General features: G+C 36.2%; 1 protein-coding gene across 4 annotated transcripts in view; it reads right to left on the bottom strand.

Moving 5' to 3' along the window:
- WDR7 (WD repeat domain 7) overlaps positions 1 to 14,051 on the bottom strand; it is a 377,480-nt gene that overhangs the window by 327,755 nt on the left and 35,674 nt on the right. For all 4 annotated transcript variants that reach the window (XM_004059459.5, XM_055368194.2, XM_019014016.3 and 1 more), the window contains exons 7-12: positions 13,931 to 14,050; positions 9,538 to 9,683; positions 9,082 to 9,184; positions 6,132 to 6,273; positions 5,692 to 5,940; positions 4,417 to 4,637 (exon numbers count right to left, since the gene is read on the bottom strand). In XM_004059459.5, the coding sequence (XP_004059507.1) occupies positions 4,417 to 4,637; positions 5,692 to 5,940; positions 6,132 to 6,273; positions 9,082 to 9,184; positions 9,538 to 9,683; positions 13,931 to 14,050 (981 nt within the window). The remainder of the gene's footprint in view (positions 1 to 4,416; positions 4,638 to 5,691; positions 5,941 to 6,131; positions 6,274 to 9,081; positions 9,185 to 9,537; positions 9,684 to 13,930; position 14,051) is intronic.

Here is a 14,051-nt window from a genome sequence, read left to right as displayed (position 1 = left end):
TACTTACCTTATCCTCCTTCTAAAATGTAAGCTTATATTTCTTGGAACATTTAAACACATTACTTCCTCAACTGTTCTCAATAACCCTTCAGAACTACACAATCCTGAATTATTTCAAAATTTTATATCTTAAAGGGTACCTTCAGATTTTTTAATTTTCTTACATTTTAATTCTTTAAAATAATCCATATCAGGTAAAAGCTAAATATCAGTTAACCAGACTATTCAATGAATCAATACTGAATTTCAAAGATCTTTTCCTAAATGAACTTTTGCTTTTTTAAGAAACAATATTGGCCAGGCGCAGTGGCTCACACCTGTAATCCCAGCATTTTGAGAGGCCGAGGTGGGTGGATCACGAGGTCGAGAGATCGAGACCACCCTGGCCAACATGGTGAAACCCTGTCTCTACTAAAAATACAAAAATTAGCTGGGCAAGGTGGCACATGCCTTTATTCCCAGCTACATGGGAGACTGAGGCAGGAGAATCACTTGAACCTGGGAGGTGGAGGTTGCAGTGAGCCGAGATCATGCCACTGCATTCCAGCCTGGCAACAGCACAAGACTCCATCTCAAAAAAAAAAAAAAAAGAAAATGAAAAATAAACAGTATCTTTAAAAAATGAAAAACTAAAATCCTTTAACACAAAATAAAAGGAAAAATATATTCAATTTAAGTACTCTACATAATACTATATTTAGGCAATATTTGTTATCTTCGAATATGCGAAATTTTTTAAGTAATTAAAAGTCCCACTAACAAAAGAATAGAAAAATAGTTCATTAAAAATAAAGCATACAAAACCACTTAAGTCTGGCACTAAATTAATGCTAATCTATAGTAGGAATTTGGAAAGACTTTTAGATAAAAAGATATTAAAAACAGCTCAAAAATGGAGTGGAGAAAGAAAGGATGATAAATACCTAGACAGCAGAAAAGTAAGTACATGTTATTTGTCTACTGACATGTATGTGGAGTTTGAAAAGGGGGTCTGGAGTCTGTCTTCAGAGCTCATCTCCAACTTCCAGCTGCAGCATCTGTTCTACCTAGCAGACAGTTTTTCACTTTTTGTTACTATCTACCTAAGTTAGGAGACAAATAATGAATTATTTAGCTGAGTACTTTTTCTTAACAACTTTGTACGTTTTAGGAAACGTGAAATGTGACTATAAAGTAAGAAAGAAATCATCAGCTTTGTACATTCTTATTCACAGTTAAAGTAATTTTTACACACAACTGACATTTCTCTGTTTTAGAATATCTTTCCTGAACAAATAATTACAAGAAGTCCAAACTCAAGTTCCACCTGAATTCACCTAAAACCCAAAACTATTCTAATAAACAAAACAGATGACAAACTCTTCAGCATTTATCTCTAATCATTACTTTTGGTAAATATTTATAATCTTTCAACTACAATTAGCTGATCAACTATCTCAACTACTATTGCCCAATCAAAACTTTAAAACAAAAATAAAAATATATTCTGCTAAAAAGAACAGGACACTGGGTCAATTTATGAGAGGGACTATTCAAGCATTAGAATCAGTATATGATGTAGCAAACTCTAATCTCAGCCACACATTTTCTAAACATTTAGCAAACATCAAACTCTGCTTTTCATTAAGCAGTTAGGCTCTTTGATCTTTAAACATACTTGCTGATGTGCATAAAACCACCTACCCAGCTAACTGAACAGGTTACTAACTAGGCAATCATTATTTATTTGTTAAATTACCACACAGCTAAAATCAAGTATCTTTGTCTTTATCAGTACTTTTGAATAAGAATTTTAAAATTTCTTTTTTTTCTTTTTATAATTTCAATTTTTTAAAATTTAACTTTCATTTTAAGTTCGGGGGCACATGCACAGGTTTGTGATACAGGTCAATTTGTGTCATGGGGGTTTGCTGTACAGATTATTGCATCACCCAAGTATTAAGCCCAGTACCCATTAGTTGTTTTTCCCAATCCTCTCCGTCCTCCCACCCAAGAAAATTTCTATTGTTAAGCATGTAATAACTAAATTACAAATTGCAAATACATTATTTTTCAAGTACTAGACTTCCCTGTCTAGATCACTTTTCCTCATATTCTCCAGGCCAACTACCGCTTTTGGCTTGTCCAAGTTTAGTAGCGAGCCCATTCTCCGTTTAGTTGCATATATGTCTATTAGTATCTTATTCACTACATTTTATTTTTAAATACAAATAGTCAAAAACATCTTATTATTTTAAATACCAATCTGATTTTTTTTTTTTTTTTTTGAGACGGAGTCTTGCTCTGTCGCCCAGGCTGGAGCGCAGTGGCGCGATCTCAGCTCACTGCAAGCTCCACCTCCCGGGTTCACGCCATTCTCCTGCCTCAGCCTCCCAAGTAGCTGGGACTACAGGCGCCCGCCACCGCGCCCAGCTAATTTTTTGTAGTTTTAGTAGAGATGGGGTTTCACCGTGTCAGCCAGGATGGTCTTGATCTCCTGACCTCGTGATCTGCCCCTCTCAGCCTCCCAAAGTGCTGGGATTACAGGCGTGAGCCACCATGCCCTGCCCACTTGAAATTTTTTAAAAGAAATTTGTTTAAAAAACACAAAGGAATATATAAGCTAAAAAAAATGTATAATTAACATATTCAAATAGAGAGCATGACCTTGTGTAAGCCATTCTAAACTTTTTTTTTTTTAAACAGAGTTTCGCTCCTGTTGCCCAGGTTGGAGTGCAAGGGTACAATCTCAGCTCACTGCAACCTCCGCCTCCCAGGTTCAAGCAATTCTCCTGCCTCAGCCTCCCAAGGAGCTGGGATTACAGGCATGCGCCATCACACCCAGCAAATCTTTTGTAATTTTAGTAGAGAAGGGGTTTCTCCATGTTGATCAGGCTGGTCTCAAACTCCCAACTTCAGGTGATGCACCTGCCTCGGCCTCCCAAAGTGCTGGGATTACAGGCTTGAGCCATCGCACCTGGCCCATTCCAAACTTTTAATCACATTTGTAATTTAAAGAAAAACTATATCTTATTCTATCTAATATTCTATTATTTTAAATATTTTATTCTCTCACACACACAAAATCAATCAAAACAGAAATGGTTGTTCTAAACTGGTATAGAATTATCTAAATAATCAATTTTTGCATTGAAAATTTAGATATTTCACCAAATGTGCATTCAGAAAAGAAAATTGTCATGTTTCACCACAGGACATAACGACTATAAAATGAAGTTTAGGAGAGGGGTTGTAACAATACCTTAATTTATTAATGTAATTACAATAATATCTATTTCACCAAAATATGACATAAAATTGGTTAAATAAATACATAGCAGTTTTTCACAGTGAATAAGAAATTAACAACCTAATTGGAAGAAAGGAATAAAAAAGAAGGAAGAGAACAATTAAGGAGGTAAATTTGCAAATCTGCCAGGAAAAATAATGAGAAACATGGTACTAGGATTTCTTACAAAGCCACCAATATCAAATCAAACAAAATATAGCACTGGCAGAACATGGTTGATAAAATAAATTATCAGGAAGATTAAGCAAGGAAGCAGAAGGGCCAAGAAAAATTTTGTAGACTTTGAAATGAGATATCGTGTAGATACTGCAGCAGATACACCAGTAAGACTGTTTTCAATTTCAGTAATACCAGAGCTGGTGACAGTGAATGAATTATGATAAGCATGACATGTCTACAAGAAGACGATGTGTCTATATGTATGTGCAAACAAATGTGTGAGTGTTGAGAGACAGTGATTATGCACACAAAGATGACTAATCACATGAATAAGTCCCATGATTAATAAACAATAAAAAAAAAGTACTGTTATCAGTCCTAAGCCTTCCTAAAATCTCATATTTCTATTTATAAGACATCACAGCCTAACTTAAAATGCATCAGAAAGCAATCTGGTTCCACAAAGGTATGTATGAAATTTTCCAAAATCATCATCAGTGACTGTCAGGCTTTGTCTCCCTTGTTACAACAATTTTTTATTTAAGTGAACTCTATCGATAAGTATTTTGCCTTTACCAACATATATATTCACTGTCTTTGCTCAGATGGACCCAAAAATAATGAGATTATACAATGTCTTCAGGCATACTTAAATTATTTTAAAATGTAAAATTGAAACATCATTCAATAAACATTTTCTCAACTGCTGCTATGTTTCAGAAAGAAGCCAGACCATTTCGAAGCTAGTAAAAAAACACTATGTCTCTCTTCTGTTTCTATGTGCCCCAATAGTTAGTGGCCGTAACTTTGCCTAAATGTTACTACTATTTTAGTTTTAAAATTGAAAGGGTTTTCTTAATTCTCTTGTCACACTTCCTTTAAGTTAGTCTAGATTCCATTTACATTCCTGATAGTAATATAACTTGGCTCTACCATAGTGAAATAATCTTTTATATAAATCAACTTACACTACAGTTTTCAGGTGGAACTAGAAGTTGAGTAATCTCACCACCATGAACACAGAAGATATGTTTCATTTCTCCAGAAAATATGTCCCAAATTATGACTGAAAAATCCACACCTCCAGATATCAGGTATCTTTGATCATACCGAGCTGAGACCTGATGAGGATATAGCAAACATGTGACTTTGTTCCGATGACCACGGAGTGTTCTGTGAGGTGGCCAACCTGTGAATGAGGGTTTGGATTTAAAATGGGAAAATTAAAGGTTTACCAAGTTTCAGTAAGTAAAAGTAAACATGAATGTTTAGAATAGCTACAAATTATATCACAGCAAAGGCTTCCAATTTTATCTTCTAACACAACTCTGCCTCATTCAGTATCTACTAGCCACATGAGACTACTGAGCACTTGAAATGGGTGTAATCCAGATTCCTATGTGCTGTGAATTTAAACTAGTCATGAGATTTTGAAGAGTTGATACAAAAAACCTAAAATACTTCATCAACAATCTTCATATTGATTAGAAGTTGAAATGAAAATAGTTTTTGCTATATTGGGTTATATAAAATATAGTCAATTTCAACTGTTTCATTTTATTTTTTAACACAGCTATTAGGAAATTACAGGTATGGTTATATATATATGGTTGACATTAGATTTCCACTGGCTGTTGAGAGGCCGAGGCAGGCAGATCACTTGAGGTCAGGAGTTCGAGACCAGCCTGGCCAACATGGTGAAACTCTGTCCCTACAAAAAATACAAAAATTAGCTGGGTGTGGTGGCACATGCCTGTAATCCCAGCTACTTGGGAGGCTGTGCAGGAGAACTGCTTGAACTCAGGAGGCAGAGAATGTAGTGAGCCGAGATCACGCCACTGCACTCTAGTCTGAGCAACACAGTGAGACTCTTTCTCGGAAAAAAAAAAAAAAAAAAAAAAAAAGATTTCTATTGGATGGTACTGTTCTGGAGGATTTTCAGAATTACTGGTAATATAGTAATTATTTAGTAATCCATAGAGATAACTAAGAGATGAAACTATTAACATATCTCAAAGAGATAAAATTGGATACTTCTTTATTTACAGTCATTACACTGTATTAATTCTAATAACAGGCACTGAATATTTTATCTGTGCATTAAACTCTACCAACTACATAGCACCCCAACAACTAACTACACTGATTCACTGTATTTATTTAAAAACAAAGAACAGAGACATTTTCACTCTCTGGGTAAGAGTTGTCAAAACACTTTAGACATACGGAGCTCTTCAGTATACCTCTTCTGAGCATGTGTTCCCCTTGCAACAGCTGTACTATGGCCGTCTGTGTGGCAGGTACAATAACTATGCTTCCATCTTCACGACCACAAACAAGTCGTCCATGTGCTGGTATGTACACACTTGCAGTTACTTTAAGAGGTTCATTACTATTGGGAATCACACTCAGCTGATCTATAATTCCAGCAGGACAAGGATTCAGTTTATCAAATGCCTCTTGCAAACTAATAGAAGTTGTCATTGCCAGCCCTGTAGAGGTTTGGTTTTGTATAAAAGAAAAACATTTGTGCATGTTAAAAAAAATTTAAAACATTAAAATAATGTTGATTGATCCAGTAATCAAAGAAAATGATATACGTCCATTATGAATATGTTATTCAGTAGTTGGTATTTAAGATATTAAATTAATTAAGAAATTGTTACACATGATTTACTATTACCTTCTTCACTTCCCTGTTTATCAGCTGTGTCTGATATGTTCCAAATATTCAACCTTCCAGAAGAATCACCCTGAATTAATAGTTTATGGAAATATTCTCTGCATCCATAGAAGAACCGAGTAACAGGAGAACAAATTAGCAACTGCCAAAAAAAGTATTTGAATATCTTTAGCTGTATTTTTAATCAAAATATTTCACACATTAATGCTTTTCAAATAAAGATATTAGGTAATTTGTCCCAGTAGCCAAGTTGAAAAAGTGTTTATAGCATGATTATTCAACAATATTTTAATGTAATTCTATAGCACTAACATACATGTCAACTAATATTCTAATCTAGTATAACACACACATTGAATGAAACAAAAACTGTATTTACAGCCTTTCTCTAAAATTAGCATTTATGCTACTTTTCACCACTTTATAATAACTCATGTATAGCCACAATAATGCAATTTAACTGCCTATTACTAAATAATTAACACATAGCTAAGCTTTATCAAAAAGAAAAGTCTTCACTTAAAAGGTCAAGATGAGAGAACTCACTAATCGTGCTTTTTTTGCCCACTCCTGATTAATCATTAAGAATAGCAACAAAATTAGGGAACAGTGGCTCATGCTTGTAATCCCAACAATGACACGGAAGATCGCTTGAGGCCAGGAGTCAGAGACCGGCCCTGGACAACTAAGTGAAATCCTGTCTCTACAGAAAAAAAAAAAAAAAAAAAAAAAAAAAAAAAAAAAATTAGCCCAGCGTGGTGGCACAGGCTCATAGCTCCAGGTATTCAGGAGGCTGTGGTGGGAGCATCACTTGAGTCCAGGAGTTTGAAGCTACAGTGAACTATCATTTCGCTACTGCATTCCAGCCTGGATGACACAGCAAGACCTTGCCTCAAAAAAACAAAAAGTAGGCTGGCCACAGTGGCTCATGCCTGTAATGCCAGCACTTTGGGAGGCTGCAGCGGGCAGATCACTTGAGGCCAAAAGTTCAAGACCAGCCTGGCCAACATGGTGAAACGCTGTCTCTAATAAAAATACAAAAATTAGCCGGGTGTGGTGGTGCGTGCCTGTAATCCCAGCTACTCGGGAGGCTGAGGCAGGAGAATCGCTTGAACCCAGGAAGCAAAGGTTGCAGTGAGCCGAGATCACACCACTGCACTCCAGCCTGGGAGTCAAAGGGCGACTCCATCTCAAAAAAAAAAAAAAAAAACTAACAAAATTGAACTATCAAGCTTGCACAACTAGAGGACCCCATTGTTAAAATTAGTATATTTTTCAACTAATAGCATATCATGTTTTACTTGCTCATATTTTCATAATCAATTTGAACCAAGCCTCTGTTAGCTACCAGCTACCAGGAACAAAAACCATTCATTAGAATCTTATGTGTACTTTTATTTTCAGCTCAAGATTTTGTGCCTTCAATGAAGTACTATCTGAAAATACTAAATAGTGTGGTGGACTTCTACTAAAATTCGGAGGATTACTTCACAAATACTGGAATATTAAAGAACGGAATCTTAGCCTGAAAAGCAATATTAAATTTGACTTCAGTTTTGACAATTATAGTTAAGAGTCTAATTACTGTATTCAAATACTGGTTAATCAAATACAGTAATTAACAGCTAAAAGCATTAGCCAATGGAAACTACACATATTAAGCATAACCAATTGTTTGACTTTACTTACTGAATTTTTTTTGCTTTTGAGACAGGGTCTCGCCATGTTGCCCAGGCTGGAGTGCAGTGGCACAATCACAGCTCACTGCAGCCTCCACCTCCCAGCTCAAAAGATCCTCCCACTTCAGCCTCCCAAGTAGCTGGGACTACAGGCGTGTACCACCACACCATGCTAATTTTTTTTTTTTGTAGAGATGGGGTCTCACTATGTTGCCCAGACTAAAATTTTTAATTGATAAACTACATATTTAACAAGGAAAAATTGCTACAGCAGCTGTAATAACCAATATTCTACATTTCAACACACCACAAAATACATGTTTTTAATTTAAAACGTATTAGGGAGCTGATATTTAAAGAAAATGATTTTTTTTTGGTTTTGCTTATGTATATTTTTTATACAAGTCATTATTCCTTAGGTTAATTGGACATGACTATCTAGGTTGAAGAGCAGTAAGTGGAAGTTTGAATAAAGAACAGACAGGCTACAGACGATCTTAATTGTACATAGATATACAAATTCTATATATTCAAAATATTCATGGAAAGAACAATTCCCTTCCCCTAGCCAACCGGCCATATAAACGTGAGACGTAATGTTCAGAATGATAAAGCCATGGAAACCTAGAACATCAATTTAAAAAAAAAAACAAAAAACTCTGCTTTCAAAGCCAAAGCTTCTTTCTTACTGCTCAATATAGAGTTGAAAACCCAGTACTAAGTGCTGTTGTACTTCAACACTAAGTGGATATTAAGCACGTTTTCAGAAATCACAATAAACTTTTATTTTTATAGAGAAAAAATGTTTTATTCTTTATTTCTAGTTTCTAATGATTTAAACTGCTACATGATTTTGTGGAGGTACTGCAATGCCTTGTTCAACAAAGGAACTATTATTACTCAGCATTATTACATAACTATGTGTGCTCTTCTAAAAATATATCTGTCACTATGTTTATAATTGCATGACAGTATGTAAAATAATTTACACCATCAATATGAACTTCATCAAAAAGTCAATTTCAATATGCAACTAGCATAAGATCACTTGTACTCTTAGAAAAATGAATGTTATTTCATAGGCATATTATATGTTTTTAAATAAGCAGATTTTGAAATGTCCTTATAACTGACCATCTCAAAATGTTTTACATTTAACACAGTGCTTTGAATTGTATCAAATTTTTTAAACCTATCACAAGACAATAAATACAGTTGTAGAAGTTTTTCAATGTAACTTTCAATTATAAATGACACCTCAAGAATTTTACCTCTTTATCTTTTCGATCCAAGAGGCTATGTTGCACAGGAGGAATTAAATTTTCAACTGCTTTCCCCACATCACTGCGGAATGAATCACTAGCTGGAAGGCAACTGAATATGGGAAAAATGCAATATTCAATTAAAATACTGACATTAAATACTTTATAATTCCATATGACAAGGTTTTCTGGTATTGGACAAAAAGGGGATTTTTAAATTATAGTTAATTTAATGCAGGTATTAAATTAAATAATGTTATAAAAATATTGTCCTTCAAATAAAAATCCACCTAATTTTTGCACTTAGAAGTTAAATTGGAATTAAAAATCTAACTTAAGAAGTTCTGAAGTGTTTTATCAAAGTTAAATATTTATACTACATACATTTTCTTAAATTCAGGTTGTACCCTAAATTCTGAATCTTTTACTTTTGATGACTGTCCTAATTTATTACTTGCTGCATACCTGGCAGGTAGTTTGTAAATATAACTTTGCCCATTTTCTGTCCAAATGATGACTTTATCTGCTGAGACAAAGTCCCCGCCAGTCCATGTCTGTCCATTTTCACTAGGACCTGAACACAACAAGGAATAGTCTCCGGCATCGAACACCTGCAAGGAAGAAAGACATTCACAATCTACTCCATATTGTTGTAAAAAGTAAGATACAGCAACATTTCAAGTTTTAAAAAAAAGCCTGGATATGTATTTAGAAAACTCAGTTTGCTGCATCAGATAAAGAAAGTTTGTCAATAAGCCCTGGGAGAGGTCACCTTCAATAGGGAAGACACAACTAGGCCCCTAATTATGTGTAACCTCCCTGTGGACAGGGAATAGACTATGACAAGTGGAGCGAGGGTGCTCCCCCCTACAGGAACAGTTATCCTCAGACTTTCTATCTAGTGAAAGTATTCCATTAAAGAATTGCAAATAATAGGGAATCAACCTCAAATATACAGGCTTGAGCCCTGTTTTATTTCTATGTCTAGCAACAGCATTTCTTTTTTTTTTTTTTTCTTGAGACAAAGTCTTGCTCTGCCACCCAGGCTGAAGTGCAGTGGCACAGTCAGAGCTCACTGCAACCTCAAACTCCTGGGCTCAAGTGATTCTCCTACCTCAGCCTAGCTGGGACTGTAAGAGCATGCCACCATGCCCTGCTAACTTTTTTATTTCTTATTTCTTGTAGAGACAGGGTCTCACCATGTTGCCCAGGCTGGTCTCGAACTCCTGGGCTCAAGTGATCCTCCCACCCTGGCCTCCTAAAGTGCTGGGATTACAGGCATGAGCCACCTTGCCTGGCCCAGTAACAACATTTCTAACAATAAACTGTGGCATGGGAATAACTCATAAGGGAGTTTACTTTGCTCTACATTATTTCATCAGTGTTCTAAAATACTATAGTTAACAGGCTCAATTTTACTATGTAATAATTTTCACATATAAAATTCAAATCCCTATAATTTCACCAGCAATAAAGGCTACTAACCTTATAGGGCTTTACATTTCCAAGGCACTGCAAAGTTTACAAAGTACCTTTACAATTATTATCTCATATGACCCTGAGAATCACCGCAGATGTTACTATTCCAGTTTACAGACAAGAAACGGACACAAATAAAGATTTGATCAATTGCTCCAAATCATGTGTCCAGTAAGTGATAGAGCTAAAGCTAAAAACTCTGCTCTTATAATTCCTAGCAGAATTATTCTATCACTTTCAATATTTGAAAAAAGTACATTAAATGTTGTTAGAAAATTTTCCCAGGAGGAATGAGTAATTCCTCATTCCTCAATAGCTCAGAGGTTTTATTTTACTTTTCTTTAAAGAAAACAATGAAGTTGCTTGTATACAGCCTTGAAGTTAGAACACATCCTAGCTGCATTTACCATGATTTCTTATAATATTTATCAGCGTATAACATCAGCACTACAATTATAGCCAAGAAAACTCCAAGAAAGAGTAAGGAAGGGAAACCAGCCCTCCAGCCCTATTATCTGTTAAAGCAAATCATACAACTATAAAAGTTAGAACAATATAGTATTAATTCATGAATGGGCAGACAAATCCAGAAGTCTGAAAACAGATTCCAATAATGTAGGAATACAGTATATTATCAAGGGACAACAGACGAATGAATTATTCAACAAATGGCATCAGGAACTGGGGGGTCCATCTGGAATAAAAAGAAAATTGGATCTACATCTCACAATTTGTACAAAATAAATTCGAGATTAAAGATTCAAAGGTATGTAAGACAAAACCATATAGGCCAGGCACGGTGGTGGCTCATGCCTATAATCCCAGCACTTTGGGAGGCCAAGGCAAGCTGATCACTTGATGCCAGGAGTTCAAGACCAGCCTGAGCAACATGGTGAAACCCATCTCTACTAAAAATACAAAAATTGGTCAGGCGTGGTGGTCCATGCCTGTGATCCCAGCTACTTGGGAGGCTGAGGCAGGAGAATCCCTTGAACCTGAGAGGCAGAGGTTACAGTGAGCCGAGATTGCACCATTGCACTCCAGCCTGGGCGACAGCAAGACTCTGTCTCAAAACAAACAGACAAAATTAAAAATAAAACCATATAAAAATTAGGGGAAAATGAAAGATTTTATTTGAATCTCAGCTTATGGTAAGCCCAACTGAAAACTTCTTCATGATAATAAGTATCTTAAAAAGCCATTCTGGTGGGTTGTAGTACTATTTCAGTATTGTCTTAATATGATGATTAGTGAAGTTGAGCATCTTTCTATACATTTACTGGCCATCTGGCTTTCATCTTTTGTAAAATATTTTTGCCCAATTTCCTGCTGAGTGTTCCGTAGTTTTCTTCCTGATTTGCAGGAGTTGGGTTTTTTTTTATAAATACTGGACAATTCTTCATCATCTATGTATATTGTAATTATCTCCTCTGACTACGTGAGTTGTCTTTTTAGTCTTATGTATGCATTTTAAGAAAGAAAAAGCTGTTCTCACATAATTATAAAATGTTTATAATGGACACAAATGAAACTGGTACTAGATACTCTTATCTGGAAGGGAAAGGTAAGTTCCAGCAGGGAAGAGACACATTTTTCACCGTATCCTCTTGCCCCCTTTTTTTTTCCCCCAAGACAGAGTCTTGCTCTGTCAGCCAGGCTGGAGTGCAGTGCCGCAATCTCGGCTCACTGCAACCTCTGCCTCCCGGGCTCAAGTAATTATCCTGCCTCAGCCTCCCGAGTAGCTGGGATTACAGGTGTGCATCACCATGCACCACTGATTTTTTTTTTTTTTTGTATTTTTAGTAGAGACAGGGTTTCACATGTTGGCCAGGCTGGTCTCGAACTCCTGACCTTGTGATCTGCCTGCTTCGGGCCTCCCAAAGTGCTGGGATTACAGGCATGAGCCACCATGCCCAGACTGCTTTTTTTACTACTATTTGCATCTGTTTTAAATTTTAACACAAAGGAAGAAACCCATAAAACCTATTCTAAGCAAGCAGCGGCTAGCTTTTCCTGATTTTATTCTAACATAGTAAGTGACAACGATAAGGTTAAGATGCTGCTTCCCTAGTCATTCCTTTCACCATATGGCCCATCCCCTTGTGTTCTAAGCTCAGGAAACCAGCCCATTCCAGGTTCTAATTATGACACAGTATAGCATAGTAGTAATGAGAGCAGCTGCTGCAGTCAGATACCCATGTTTTAACTCAGCAACCCCACTGCCATTTATATAACCTTTGTCAAGTTATTCATCCCTTTACTGCCTCAGTTGCCTCATCTGCAAAATGGGGAAAGTAACAAGTCCTCCTGTGGTAAGCAGTCTCTAACAGGGCCCCAGTGATCCCAAACCCTGGTATTCACACCCATGTGTAATCCTCTCCCCTGAGTGTAGGTTGCATTTTGTGACTGTTTTTAAAGAACAAAATGTAGCCAGGAATGGTGGCTCATGCTTATAATCCCAGCACTTTGGGGGGCTGAGGTAGGAGGATTGCCTGAGCCCAGGAGTTCAAGACCGGCCTGGGCAACAGGGTGAGACCCCATCTCTACAAAAAAATTCTAAAATTAGCCAGGCTTGGTAATGCGTGCCTGTAGTCCTAGCAACTCAGGAGGCTGAGGTGGGAGGATCCTTTGAGGCCAGGAGTTCAAGGCTGTAGTGAACTATGATTGTGCCATTGCACTCCAGCCTGGGCTACAGAATGAGACCACATCTCTTTAAAAAAACAAAAAACAAAAACAAGAACCTGGGTGATAAAACATGTTTGTTGTTTTAAACTAATAATTTTTGGAATGATTTGTTATTCAGAATTAAATAGCTAATCCACCTAACCTCAGAGAGTTGTAAGGATTAAAAGAAATAATACATGGCAAGCTTTGAAAAAAGTGCTAGTCACAGAGCAAGTGCCCAAAACATGCTATTTTTCTATTATGGAAATATTAAAGTCTGGCAATGTGGAAGTAATATACCTCTTCCATCATTAGCTCTGAAGTGATATGAGAAGACTTTCCAACTACAAGAAGCCAGGGAAAATATTGACTATTAGCTTTAATAACACCCTACAAAGAAATGTCCAACCTGTAGAAAACTCCCTAGTACTGCTTATATTGTACTGATAAGACAGTGACTAAAACAGTAGCAAAAAGGAGAAATTAAGACCAATGAAATACAGTCTCTAACTGAATCATTCCATAAACACAAACAAAAAAAAGACAACTATATATAGCCAAGTCCCAACTTCTCAAAATGTGATATCAAAAGCAGACATGAATTCTAAATGGTGAAAATAGTCTTGCACCAAGTACTTCTTTAGGGTTCTTTGGAAATCTGATAAACCAATGTCTTGAAGGATAAAAGTACAGCTTATTTATATAATTATCTTACCCTCCAATATTTGGAACACACAACCAAAAGTGACCTTTGTGTAAATGCACAAAAAGAGATGCTTTGGCAATTCTGACAATAAATTGGTTTGGATTCCTCCTCAAATATTGGCTCAGTATCC

This window comes from Gorilla gorilla, chromosome 17 (genome assembly GCF_029281585.2).
Source record: "Gorilla gorilla gorilla isolate KB3781 chromosome 17, NHGRI_mGorGor1-v2.1_pri, whole genome shotgun sequence".
NCBI classification, from domain to species: domain Eukaryota; kingdom Metazoa; phylum Chordata; class Mammalia; order Primates; family Hominidae; genus Gorilla; species Gorilla gorilla.
Note: the sequence above shows the minus strand (reverse complement) of the source record. Positions and strands in the feature narration are given on the sequence as shown.